Source organism: Chlamydomonas reinhardtii, chromosome 8 (genome assembly GCF_000002595.2).
Source record: "Chlamydomonas reinhardtii strain CC-503 cw92 mt+ chromosome 8, whole genome shotgun sequence".
In the NCBI taxonomy this organism is placed as follows: Eukaryota; Viridiplantae; Chlorophyta; class Chlorophyceae; order Chlamydomonadales; family Chlamydomonadaceae; genus Chlamydomonas; species Chlamydomonas reinhardtii.
This window is the reverse complement of record NC_057011.1, coordinates 335,326-347,451: the sequence shown is the minus strand read 5'-3', so window position 1 is coordinate 347,451 and position 12,126 is coordinate 335,326. Positions and strand designations below refer to the sequence as shown.

The window sequence follows — 12,126 nt, the reverse complement described above, 5'->3', positions numbered from 1 at the left end:
TTGTAATATCGCAACCTTGTCGGAGACTCATATACAGTTACAAGTCTTGCACAGTAACCCGATGTTGAGGACACAGTCAGAACCCTCACTAACAGCACAGATTGCTGCACATAGCGCCAGTTGTAACGCCCCAGAGTCGGACAGACAGACAGCGACTCTGCCGGCACAAACCAGGAGTGCCCCGGACTCAGACGTCCCACGTTGTAAGCCCCAGACTTGGCACTACATTGTGCTGATGGTCGCATCCTCTGCTTGACCGGGCGGCATGGCGTACAACACTGCCGCCAGCAGGCCTCGCGCCCATGCAGCGCGTGAATGCAATTATGCACCTGCGCAGCAGCGGCTGGCTGGCTGCCTGGCTGGCAAGCATGTGCGCTCACAACTCCTCAGGCTCGGGCTGGCCTGTTTCCGTCAGGAGCGAGGTAGGGTCCACAGTGCCGCGCTGGCCCACTTAAAGCAGCCATTGCCACTGGACCATTAAACACCGCGTTCAAGGCCAGCTGCGACTGACCCATTTCTTTTAACACCGGCAACTCACATACGCTCTCACGTAATTGGAGTGCGCGTGCCTGCGTGCGACGGGCGCCAGGGCTCACGCACGCACGAACTGCACAATCAATAAACATAGCCCCCGCGAAGGGGCTTAACCAATAATAGCCCACACCGTGGAATAAAGAATGCGCAAGCCGTGGGGCAAAACTTGAGGAGTTCCATAGCGGCTACTCAGAAGCGGCCACCACCACCAGCACTGTAGCCCGGTGCTAGCCTTGCGCGTGCGCTTGCTCTGCCTCTGGATGGACGCGCCCGATTCGGCCTCAGTACTCTGGCTCTGGATGGACGCGCCCGATTCGGCCTCAGCACTCCTCGCGCGAGGTCGCTCTTCCCCGCTCTCTAGTGTCTCTCTCCGCTCTCAGCACCATCCCACTCAACCCCGAACAGATTAATGGCGCCGCGTGCATGGCATGGCTTGGGTACGACGACCCCGCCACATGCCCTGTCACACCGCAGGACGACATCAACCCCAAGCGCCGCCCACACACGCGCCGCAAAAATGACACGACACCCGCCGGAGCATACACCCTGCGGGCAAACCCATACGCTCGCATGCAAAACTGCAGCCCCACGCGCATTAAAATGATTCGCCAACCCCGCTCCCCGCCTACCTGCCGCACCACCCAGCACCCGCCTCCCGTTCGCAGTGCCCTCTCACCCCCACCTCAAGCCCTGCCCCATCCCCATCCCCACACCATCACCCGCCCTACGGTATCTACGCGGGCGCGGTGATGGGCTTGAGCCAGTGCTGGCACGCCTCCACCGCCCACCAGCAAATGGTGCAGCTGGGCACCTGCTGCGCCAGGCGCGGCACCACGCCCACCCACAGCGCGCCGGCTCCGTGCTGCGCCACCATGCGGCTGCCGGTGGCGAAGAAGGCGCGCACCTGCGCCACCGCCGACATGGACACAGCCTCGCCCGCGTGCGTCTGCGGGGCAGGGCAGGGCGGGACGGGGCGGGGCGGGGCGGGGCGGGGAAGGGGGTGGCATGGTGGGTTAGGAAGAGAAGAAGTGGGATACGGTACGATACCAGCAGATGCACCGGACCTTCCATGTCGTCATGAGGGGGGCTAGGGAAGCAGCCGGTTTCACGGCAAGTTGGAGTGGAGAAGACGGGAGGGGTGCGGCAAAGGCCATGGGGCGGGCCAGGTGGAGTGCACAGGTCCGCGGGTGGAAGGGGCCGCCGGGCGCTGCGTCAGCCCCAGGGATCCAGGGCACCAGCCCCTGCACCTCACGCCCCGGGCCACCGCACCTGCATGTAGGTCTTGACCACGTCGAAGGGCATGGATATGAGCGTGGCCGCGCTGCCTGCCGCCGCGCCGATGGCAATGTCCCACAACTGCGGACAGGAGGACGCGGGCGGGAAGAAGCGGGCAGGGGGATAGTTGCAGTGCCGTCAACACACCTGGAGCTGCCTCACCTGGCAACATGCAGCAGCGCCAGGTGAGGCATCTCCACTGTCGCGCCCCCCTAGCCGCCACAGCCCATTTGCGCCATTCCCAGCTCAGCCATGCAGCTTCGCCCTTCCCCCTTCCACCTCCCTCCCCTCCGCTACCCCTCCTCAGCAGGCCTCCCACGCACCTGGCTGGGCACCTTGGCCTCCGGCCCGAACAGCGCGCTGGCCTTGCCGCCCGTGAGCGCGTTGGCCTGGGTCACGGCCTGGTTGTACACGTCGCGCAGCTGGCTGCGGGGCGGGAGGGAGGGAAGGATATGGAGGGAGGGAGGAAGGAGTAGGGATAAGGGCGGGGGCGTGTGGGGTGGGAGGGGTGGGGCGGGTGCCGTGTGGGCGTGTACCGGGGCATGCACAACGCCGGGACCTGGTACGCTGCACGCCACCGCACAGTCCACACCGCGCCCCTCAGCCTCCAACCCCGCCGTAGACACGCTGGCAGCAACCACCTCCCGTACACACTCCCCCGCCCCCATTCCGCAGCCCTCACTCCCCCGCCCAGGCGCCGCTCCCCCGCCCGTCCCCTTTGACACTACCCTCAGCTGCGCCGCCCTCTCCCACGCCCTTGAAGGCGTGCAGGCGCTGCAGGCTGCCTGCTTTCCCAGCCGTGCTCCCACCCTTCAATAACCCCGACCCCACCGAAGACACGCTATCACCTCCCGAACATACTATCCCCACCCGCCCACGCCAGCCCCCAGTGCTTCCACTCGGCTGGCATTGCTTTGGCCTCCGGAATGACCTACCCCCGCCCCTCGCACCTGTATGTGGCCAGCTCGCTGATGTCGTAGGGGAACGACTCCAGGCAGTACGGCAGGAAGCCCCAGTACAGGCCCATGGGGCCCTGCGGGAGGGCAGCAGCGGGGAGGTGTATTGGAGTGGGGAGGGGAGCGGGCGGGCGCATGCGGTGTGTGGCGGGTTGTGACGCGTGCGGTTAAGGCGTTGGTTTCGAGTCACTCGCAGGCTCGTGATGGGTTCTCTGGCTCATGCGCGCGCAAGCCGACATCACTCCCGCTGAGCCGCAGGGTCCGACCTCAGCACGGAGGCGGGTGTACGCATACGGTATGTGTGTGTCTCCATTCGCCCCTCCCAACCGGACACCGCACCGCGCGCACCGCTCCAGCCGCAGTGGCTTTCCCTTGGTTGGGTTTGGACCCTCTTCCCCACCCTCTCTGGATTCTCAACATGTCATCGCTTTGGTCCTCACATGGCGTCCCTCCTCGCCGTCATTTAGTCCGGGCCTACTAGCTTTGGCCGTCAAGCATGCCCTTCCCTGCGTTTCCTCCCCTCCCCTTCCCAAAGCACGTACAGTCGCGGCCCGCCTCCTCCGCCTCCGCCCCACCTGCTTCTTGACCACGTTGTTCATCTCCCGGAACAGGTTGCCGCTGATTAGCCCCGCCTGCGCCTGGTGCCGGAACAGCTCCAGCGGCCCCTCCACCAGCGCCGTCATGATGGCGCCCACAGTGGCCCCCACCATGTTGGCGCTGGCCAGCATGCCCACGTCAGCGCCCTCCGGGGCCTCCTCCAGACCGCCGCCGTGGCCCCCGCCGCCGCCCCCTGACGCCTTCTTGGCCGCGTCCGAGCCGGCGGCGCCGCCGCCTGCCGCGCCCCCGGCGGCGGCGGCCCCGCGCTCCAGCCGCACCTCCTGGTCGTGCATGTGGTGGCCGCTGGACACGTGCAGGTGTGCTGTGCCGCTCTGGCTGCCGCTGCTGCCGCCCTTGTGCGTCTTGCCCGGCGCCGCCGTGCTGCTGGCGGCGGCGGCGCCCAGCGCCGCGCCGGCGCCGCCCTCCGCCGCCGCCTTGGCCTTGGCCTCGTTGGCCTGCTGCACCATCACGTCCAGCGCCGCGCGCTTGGCGGTGCAGAAGGTGAGCCAGTGGATGGCGCCCACCACCACCGAGAAGGCGGCGGCGGAGCCCAGCCCGGCGTAGAGCTGCTGCACCACGTGCGGCCCCCAGCCGTTGCGGGTCATGTTCTGGACCACGGCGGTGGCGCTCAGGCAGTCGGCCTGACACCGCACCTGCGATGTGGGTTGGGCGCGATGTGGGTTGGGCAGTGGGCTTTGGTGCGGCAGTGGCGGGTTGCGGGTTGGTTGCGGGTGCTGGGAGTGTGGCCGTGTGGGCCGGGGACGTGGTGGCGGAGGGCGGTGGGGCACCACGGCGGGGTGCGCTGGACAGGTGTGAGCGCAGGTGTGAGGTGCTGAGAGGCATGCCGGGCAGGATGTGGGTCGGGCGCATACGGCTGCAGCAAGACAAGGGCACTCCAACTGTGTGCTCCTTCGGCGCCTCCTGGCTTGGATAAGCTCCACAGGCTGGGAGAGGTCTTCCGCGTCTGGCGGCGGTTCCCGCCGTCCCCGCCACTGCAGCCACGGCTGCTGCCAGCGCACCCCAGGCCCGGCGCCGCATTAAGGGATCCGCTGCAACTGAATACCTGAGCCTTTCTAGTTGCTGCTAGGTGGGCATCGCCTGTGCCAGCCTCGGACAGGCAGCGAGGGCTGCACACGGCCGCGAGGCATCGCGCAATGTGCACACACCTTGATGGTTTCAAGTGGGTATAGCAGAACTATCTGCGATACCTCGCCGACGGCGCCGCATATGGCATCCACAACTGGTTGAGGCAGAAGAAATCTCCTGTGGGGCCGTGCACGAGCGTTCGGCTCAGCGTGACCTTGCGTCGCCGTTGGTGCCACAAAGGGTGCCGAACCCCGGAAAGAATCCCCCGACGCCCGGCTGGAAAGCTGATTTGGGAACACAAAAGGCTTACTTCTCGCTCTGCTTTGGTCGGACAGACTCTGGCCGGCAGCGCCGGTTCACCGCGTACGCTCCACCGCAGACAACCACGCCCACAGCCGCAGCGCGTGCGAGGCGCTGCGGTCTCGATAGAGAATCCGAGGAGTAGAGTCCTTTAAATAGGTTGCCCCCGGCCATCCTGGCTGGCTTGCTTCACTAACAAATCGTTGCCAGGCTAGACTTTACTGCCCTATGAACGAGAGGTCAACCTTGTTAGATAGGTTTACTGCTCGTAAAGAAAGTCGTCGGTGAGACACATAGTATCAAAAGCAGCAAGGCAACGAACTGTTGAGGCTAAAAGTTCTGCAGTCTCAAGCGCGCAAGTACATTCAAGCCCTACTTGTTCCTGTAAGGTACAGACGCTAATACAGGTCTGATTTCTGCACAAAACTGAACGTAGGCAGCCGCAGCAGGAGAGCATGGTGTGCGTGTCGTGTCTTAACCCGCGTATTCCCCCGCACGGCCCCCGTCTCCCGGGCCCCTTCCAACAGCTGTTCTCACTGCGTTCGACCACAAGTGTCACCCCATGTACCGCAAACAAGTGTTAAACCCGTTGCGTCCGTTTCGCAGTGCGCGAGGAGTGCCATGAGGAGCTAGCACTGGCCACCCCACGGCCAAACATGCTGCCGCCGGCTCAACCTGGATTCGACAAAGCCAGAAATTTGCGCAGACACGCGGCATGATGTCTGCTTGTCCCTCATGACTACGTAACGCACTCCCCTTGCGCACGGTTGGGTACGGGACTGGGACTGTGAGTCGCAGTTGCGCAACTCACAGATCCGACCCTCCCATTTTCTAGCCTCTAAGCGATGTTCTCGGCTGTTCAAACTTTAAGAGCCCCTTGCCTTTTTACAAGACCCCTAATTACCCTCAAGTTACCGCGTAGTTCAGTTTCCGGCTTGATAAGCATTGTTCCATCGGCAGACTTCGCCCAAATGACGTATACATGATAAACAAATTAACTCGAGCAATCATTTTCGCAGAGAGGCTGGCGGGCGGGTTGACGCCATGCCATCGCGAGCCCACAGTAACTGGCGCTGAGGCGTTCATGAGCCTATACGACTAGAATGAGTGGGTATACGAGCACGTTTACATTGGTGCTGGTGTGCCTCGCCGCCTGGGCGCACTGGTCGGTCCAAGCCAAGGTGAGCTGGTGAGCCCCAACGACTGGGACCCAACTACTGGAACTGGCGGAAACGAGACAGTTAGCGGTGGTCGCCCAAGCCGGCCTGGGCAGACCCAGGCGCGCCGCGGGCACATACCCTGACGTGGTGGTGTAGCAGGATAGTGAGTTCCACGGTGAAGAACTGGATACGAGGGTAAGGCAGGCGGCTTCATCAGTCCTGTAACTCATAAGCACAGGCGCTGCCTCCTCCCCCTCCCACCGGTCCCCGCCTACGCCTTCCAACCCGCCACCACCGCCCCCTCCATCCCCTAAAGCATGCTCACATTACTCCCCCGCACAAACAAACACCCAGTTCGTGTGCTTGCAAACACACACACACACACACACACACATGTACACACACACACACACACACACACACACACAACCACACACACAACCACACACACACACACAAACACACGCATCACAGGCCCACGACATGCACCTGCACCAGCACTACCTGCGCCTCAAGGTGTGCGACCGGCGCGGCGGCGGCGCCTACTGCAGCTGGGGCGCCACGCGGGGCTACGTGGGGCCGCTGGACTCGGCTGCGAACATAAAGGAGGCGCTGGAAGCAACACAGTACAAGAAGGAGGTGCGGGGGGGGGGTTGTAGATACCAGCCCAAATTGCGGTATGGGGGGCGGGAAGGGGCGGGGAGTGGTTGCGAATGGGGCGGAGTCGGGGAGGTGCGTGTGACCGCCTCCGAGAGGGGAGGTGTGGGGCGAACGGGTGGATGGGGAGGGGGTGTTGTTTCCACCATACCATGAGAAGGCTCCAGGACACGCCGCGGTTTTGGTGGGTGGCGGTGGATCTGTGGGGCATGCCTGGACTCGTATGCTGCAGCGCGCGGCGCAAGGGGTGCGACCTTCCCTGCTCGGCACTGTGCCGCCCCTGGTGGCCCTCTGCAGCGGCAGCGGGGTGGGCTTGCGTGGGCAGGGGCCTCTTGGCGGAAGGTTTGGCCGCTGGACCTCTGGGCCTCTAGCGCGTTTCGTGCCTCTTGTGCCTCTTGTGCCTCTGGCGCTCTGCCTCGCTCATCACGCCTTGCTTGTGTCCCCCGGCTGCTGCTGCTGCTGCGCAGTTGATCCTGTTCTCGGAGGACCGCATGCCCGAGGCCACACAGTCCCTGGCGCGCTTCCGCAACGCGGGATACAGGTGGGCTACTCCCCGCATGAGTGTCACTTTCACACACACACACCCCCCCACACACACACACACACACAGCCATGGTGTGGTCCCCCGCCTGTTTACTTGCTCGTGGTCGCCCACCCTCCGTCTCTTTACCAAATCGCGCAACCCCTAGTGTAGTTAATTGGGCTGGGACTGGGCTGCGTGTTTGCTCTTGCTCGTCGCGCGCCGCCGCGCTAACATGTTCCTTCGCTCTTGTTCGTGACACTCCCCTGCTGCCGCCCTGTGCTCTGTTGTTTTCTTATTCGCTCGTAGGTGAGAATTTCATCGAGGATTGGGCGGGAGCTTGGACTTAGCGGCCAGGAGTAGCGACGAGGCGCTAGGAATCGTAGGAGTGCCTGGGCCTCACGGTACCGTGAGCACATGCATGGGTTTGCACCCTTGAGAGCGTGTGGACACGAATCCCCCCTCGAGGTTAGAGTAGCGGGGGTTGCGCGATTTCCGGTTGGTAAGACCGGCGGCTCACCGCAGCAGGTATGCGAGGTAACTTCAGGTAACATCCCTAAACCGTCGCTTTGCTGCATCGCATACACTGTCTTTGCGCAACGTTTTCCTTGTGCTCTTTAACACAGCCATGGCTGCTGCGCACGCCACCTGTGCCACCTGTTGCCACATTTGTCCGCTGCCTGCCTGCCTCACCTGCCTCACCTGCCTCACCTGCCTCACCTCCCTCACCTGCCTCACCTCCCTCACCTCCCTCACCTGCCTCACCTCCCTCACCTGCCACCTGCCTGCAGCCACATCATCGGCATCCTGCCGGAGCTGGCCGAGTGCCACCGCCTGGCGCACATCTTCGCGCCCTGGACACACGAGCACGGCCCGCTGCAGTGCGGCACGTACGCCACCCGCGACCCCAGGTGGGCGGGTGTGGCGGCGCGGGCGTGCATGCGTGTGTGTGTGTGTGTGGTATAGGTGTTACAGAGCAAAAGAAAACGGAAACACGCAGGAACGGCGTTTTATGTGTGTGTGTGTGGTATAGGTGTTACAGAGCAAAAGAAAACGGAAACACGCAGGAACGGCGTTTTATGTGTGTGTGTGGGTGCTTTTGTGCCGTTGTATGGGAGGGAGGGGGCAGGGCCAGGGAGGGAGTGGGAGGCTGGTGAGGTGACCAAGGGGTGGAAGGGCAGGGGCTGGGACGTGGTATCCGGGTCCTGCAGGTGCCGCATGCGCCGCACACGCCGCAACACAGCACGGTAACAGGACGCTCGTCTAATGGCACAGCCAACATGTCCCACCCCCGACACACACACACACACACACACACATTCTTCGCCCGGCCCCCTGCAGCGGCAAGCCCTACCCGGTGGGCTTCCCCTTCCTGGCCCGGGGTATTGGCATGACGGTGTGGTGGAGGTGCGTACGGCCGTGTGCGTGTACGTGTGCGGCCTGAGCGGGAGGTAGGGTTGGAGGCATTAGGGGGGGGGAAGGGTGGTTCGGGGTGCGGATGGGAAGTGTACGTGCACAAGCCCAACGCCTAGACCCCAAATGCCAATGGACTGAGTGGGCACGGAGGGCCCAGGGCCCGGGGCCTGGGTCTGGGCGTAATGCATGGGAGGGAGGCTACCGGTACTGGGGATGAGCTCGCAATGTGGAGGCTGACGAGTCCCCTTCCCCGCCCATGCCTTCACTACCCTCCACTCCACTTCACTCCGCTCTACCGCCGGCGGCGCGCAGGAAGTGGTACACTGCAGGTAGGCGGGCCCGCGCGTGGGGGTGGGGGGTGGGGGGGTTTAGGCTTGCAGCAGGGGCGCGGGGGCACATCTGCACAGTGATTGCCGCCCTTCACACAGTCGGTCGCTCGCATGCTTAGAGGCTATCGCCCCCCGCGATAGCATGCTTAGAGGCTATCGCCCGCGCGCACTCGTCCTGCCTCTTCCTCCCCCTCTTCCCTCCCCCCCCAGCCCGCGCTGTGGCCCTGGGTTACAACGTGTTGGCGCTGGACAGCGACAACCTGGTGCTGGGCGACCTGTACTGGTAAGGGCGGGGGGGAAGATTGGGGGTGGAGGGGTTCTAATTGTCCAATCCCAACAAGAACACCGCCCCATGTGTCAGGTGGTGGCCTGGCGGCGGGAAGGAACGATGCTTTGCTCATCTTACCGTGTCCTGTCGCTGCTCTTTATTGCTGCGCTCCTCCTCCTGACTTGACCTGCATGCACCCGTGTTTCCATCCGCCTCTCCGCCGCACAACAATCTCGCTGTGTGTCCAGGCGTGTCAAGGCCCCCGACTCGCCGCTGTCGGAGATAAACCTGTTCACGCAGGCTGAGTGCGGCGACTGCGTCAACAGTGGGTTTGTGTACATACAGGTAGGGGCGGGTTGGAGGCCTGCGTGGGGTGGTGGGGGTCGGCGGAGCGCGGGGCGGAAGGTGATTGTACATGGAAGACTGCGTGGAGGGGCAGGGCGGGTTGTCGGTGGGCGGGGTTGGCGGTGGGGAAGGGTTGGGGGGAATGGGAATGGCAGGAATGAAATCCAGTAGGTCATGTTCGCACTCAGACCCCGCCATGCGCTGTTGATTGCCCCCCGCAGAATGCGGCGCCCAACGGCCCCATCGCCTGGGTGAGCGGGAGGGCGTTGCATCACGTGCCGCATGTGGAAGCCGCAATTGCTTGCGACGGAGTCGGGAGGCGGTGCGGGCACTAGGAATGAGTGGGCAGGCGACCGACGGCTTCGTCACCACGGGCGGCTCATCCATGCAATGTCGTGGGCACTGTGCCCCACCTGTACCACAAGCGCGCCTCTCGGCCGGGCCCCTGGTGTGCTGCTGGCTGCCCAGAGCTCTGGGCACGTGGCCCCACTAGCCCGCTGAGACCTGGTGCCTTAACTGGTTTCTTAGCCCTGCAACACCCCCCCCCCACACCTCGCCGGCCCCCACCCCACCCCACCCCCGCCCAACTCGCTGCCGTTTACAGATGTTGTACGACATGGTCCTGAAAGTCGGTGGGTGCAGTACGTGGGCGAGGTGGGGGGGGGGGCATGGCTAGCTGGGCTGGCCTGTGGCCCGACTGCGAGCATGCACGCCTGCTCCATTTCCGCAGCACCGACGCAGCTCGCCACGTGCGTACTAGGTAAATAATAAAGGCTAGCTTACTTGCCGAGCCGCATTTAATGCGTGAACGACCTTCGTGTGTGGCTGACTTTCTGGTACGACTGCTCGTGACTGCATGCTGCAGTGCGGTGGGCGGAAGACCCTAGCGGCATCTTCGACCTGAGTCCCAAAGCGAGTGAGTGCAGGGGTTTGCTGCGACCCGGGAGCGTTCACTGAGATGCCGAAACCTGTTCAGCTGATCCCGTACCTGCACATGACCATAACCTGCCACCCATCAATCCGCAAGCTGCACTGGCGGACGCGCGCTTTCCGTTTCCTTTCAACACGCAAAACGTGTGTTTCGCTCCTTGTGCTTTTAAACACACATCCACACCATCACAGAGGCCGCCAACTGGATCTGGTCGGACGACCAGGAGTCGATGTCGGTGGGTGCCGTGGCGGGTCCGTTTGGGTTTTGCATTACATCGTGTAGATAGTGTGTGGGCGGATCAGGCTGGAATTGGGCGGCCGAGCAGGCGTGTGGAACCAAGGGTGGGGTGGGGGGTTGGCGCGTGAGACCAGCAGATGGTGCAGGTGGCAGCGTCTTGCAGTTCTTAGTGCCACCAGGCTGCACTCCTCCTGCCCCGCTCCGCCACGCCACGCCCTGCTTGCCAAAGGCACGTGCTTACCATTGCGTGTGGTCTGCTCCCTGTAGGACGTGCTCTACAGCGCCATCACAGGCAAACCGCGCTTCTTCATTTTAGGTGAGTGCCCACCTCAACGCATTATGCGCATGCTGCGGCCGCCTCCCTCCAAAGTAGCGTCGTATGTTCCAGGGGAGTGTATGATTACGTTAGTTGCGTCATCTCAGCCGCTGCGGTGTGCTCTGGCCTCTGGGGTCGTGAGTCGTTTCTTGCTGCGCGGGAAGTACCTTTGCAGCCTCTGAGCCATCTATCGCGCCCGCCCCTGTGTGGCGGCCCTCGACCTCCATGTCGCGGTTGGGGGCTCACTTCGTGCACTTGTGCGTTTGCTCATTTGTTCGCTTGTTCGTTTGTGCTCACGCAGCTCACAACCTGAACATGCACAAGGACGAGGAAGCGTACAAGAAGCTGGGGGTGGCGAATGGGGATGTGAGTACCGCGGCGGTGCGTGCATGCGTCCGCAGGTAGGGTGTTGCCACACAGCCGAGCGGCCATGCACACGTCAGCTATGGTAACCGTGCGTGTGGACTGCCGACGGCTGAGTCGGGGTCCCGGCACATTCGGTATGCCCCTTCAGCGTCCATGCATGCGTGTCTGTGCGTGTGTACGTGTGTACGTGTGCATGTGTGTGCGCGCGCATGCGCCTGTGTACGCACGCACGCTGATCACCACAACCGCCCATGCCCGCCGCCACCACCTGCAGGAGCTGATGAAGAACATCAAGCCGCCCAAAGACAAGTGGACATTCAAGGTGTGCGTCATTTGGGGTGCCGCGAAAGGCGGAGACGCGGAGGGAGGCTGCTTGGCCCTTATGCTCTGTCTTGGCTAGCGAGCAAATGAAGAGCGCGTGTGTAGCGTGAGCGGGGCGAAGGGGTGTTGTGTGCGTGAGGCGCTTTGTTGGGGTATGGCACGTGCCATGCCGGGCCACGGCGCGCGGGTACGGGTGCAAGGCCCGTGTCCCTACCCCCGGTGTACCGCGCCCCCGGGGCCACTGAGGATTGGCCTGTATGGTTTTCTGGCTATCCACCCCTTCCCCCCAACCACCCCCACCCCCACAGAAGTACGACCTGGCCGGCACGCCGCTGGCCGAGGTGGCGTGCGACCACCTGCCCGACCTGGAGCGCTGCCGGCGTGAGGTGGCCGCCGCCACCACCCACCTCATGACGGCGGAGCTGCAGATGCCGCACTGCGGCGGCGAGTGGCCGGGCAGCCTGGGCGGGTGCGTCCCGGGCGGGGGGCGGGGGTGTGAGTAAGGGGTGGGT

The 12,126-nt window shown here is 63.8% G+C and overlaps 2 protein-coding genes across 2 annotated transcripts in view; one reads left to right on the top strand and one right to left on the bottom strand.

Annotated features, from left to right (window-relative positions):
• Positions 1–25: 25 nt before the first annotated feature.
• CHLRE_08g358570v5 (uncharacterized protein) lies at positions 26–5,132 on the bottom strand. Its single transcript, XM_043064752.1, has 7 exons — positions 4,759–5,132; positions 4,529–4,625; positions 3,341–4,015; positions 2,760–2,842; positions 2,133–2,235; positions 1,804–1,890; positions 26–1,480 (listed from the first exon to the last, which is right to left on the bottom strand). The coding sequence occupies exons 1-7, from the start codon at positions 4,920–4,922 to the stop codon at positions 1,268–1,270; spliced, it is 1,422 nt and encodes a 473-aa protein (XP_042921753.1). The 5' UTR covers positions 4,923–5,132; the 3' UTR covers positions 26–1,267.
• Positions 5,133–5,582: 450 nt separating this feature from the next.
• Positions 5,583–12,126, top strand: part of CHLRE_08g358569v5 (uncharacterized protein) — an 11,606-nt gene continuing 5,062 nt past the window's right edge. The window contains exons 1-16 of the mRNA XM_043064751.1: positions 5,583–5,929; positions 6,383–6,547; positions 7,033–7,106; positions 7,877–7,996; positions 8,427–8,492; positions 8,814–8,830; positions 9,041–9,113; positions 9,347–9,443; positions 9,665–9,694; positions 10,048–10,075; positions 10,309–10,359; positions 10,566–10,609; positions 10,879–10,927; positions 11,229–11,293; positions 11,568–11,615; positions 11,923–12,083. Of these exons, the coding sequence (XP_042921752.1) occupies positions 5,852–5,929; positions 6,383–6,547; positions 7,033–7,106; positions 7,877–7,996; positions 8,427–8,492; positions 8,814–8,830; positions 9,041–9,113; positions 9,347–9,443; positions 9,665–9,694; positions 10,048–10,075; positions 10,309–10,359; positions 10,566–10,609; positions 10,879–10,927; positions 11,229–11,293; positions 11,568–11,615; positions 11,923–12,083 (1,166 nt within the window). The 5' untranslated portion in view covers positions 5,583–5,851. The remainder of the gene's footprint in view (positions 5,930–6,382; positions 6,548–7,032; positions 7,107–7,876; positions 7,997–8,426; positions 8,493–8,813; positions 8,831–9,040; positions 9,114–9,346; positions 9,444–9,664; positions 9,695–10,047; positions 10,076–10,308; positions 10,360–10,565; positions 10,610–10,878; positions 10,928–11,228; positions 11,294–11,567; positions 11,616–11,922; positions 12,084–12,126) is intronic.

What these genes read in the sequence shown, in the direction of transcription:
- CHLRE_08g358570v5 (XM_043064752.1), bottom strand. Translation starts at nt 4,922, where the DNA reads ATGGCCGGGGGCAACCTATTTAAAGGACTCTACTCCTCGGATTCTCTA. An exon ending in ACAACGTGGTCAAGAAGCAG is followed by an intron (nt 2,843 to 3,340) that starts GTGGGGCGGAGG and finishes GCCCTCCCGCAG; the next exon opens with GGCCCCATGGGCCTGTACTG. An exon ending in TGGTCAAGACCTACATGCAG is followed by an intron (nt 1,481 to 1,803) that starts GTGCGGTGGCCC and finishes CCTGCCCCGCAG; the next exon opens with ACGCACGCGGGCGAGGCTGT.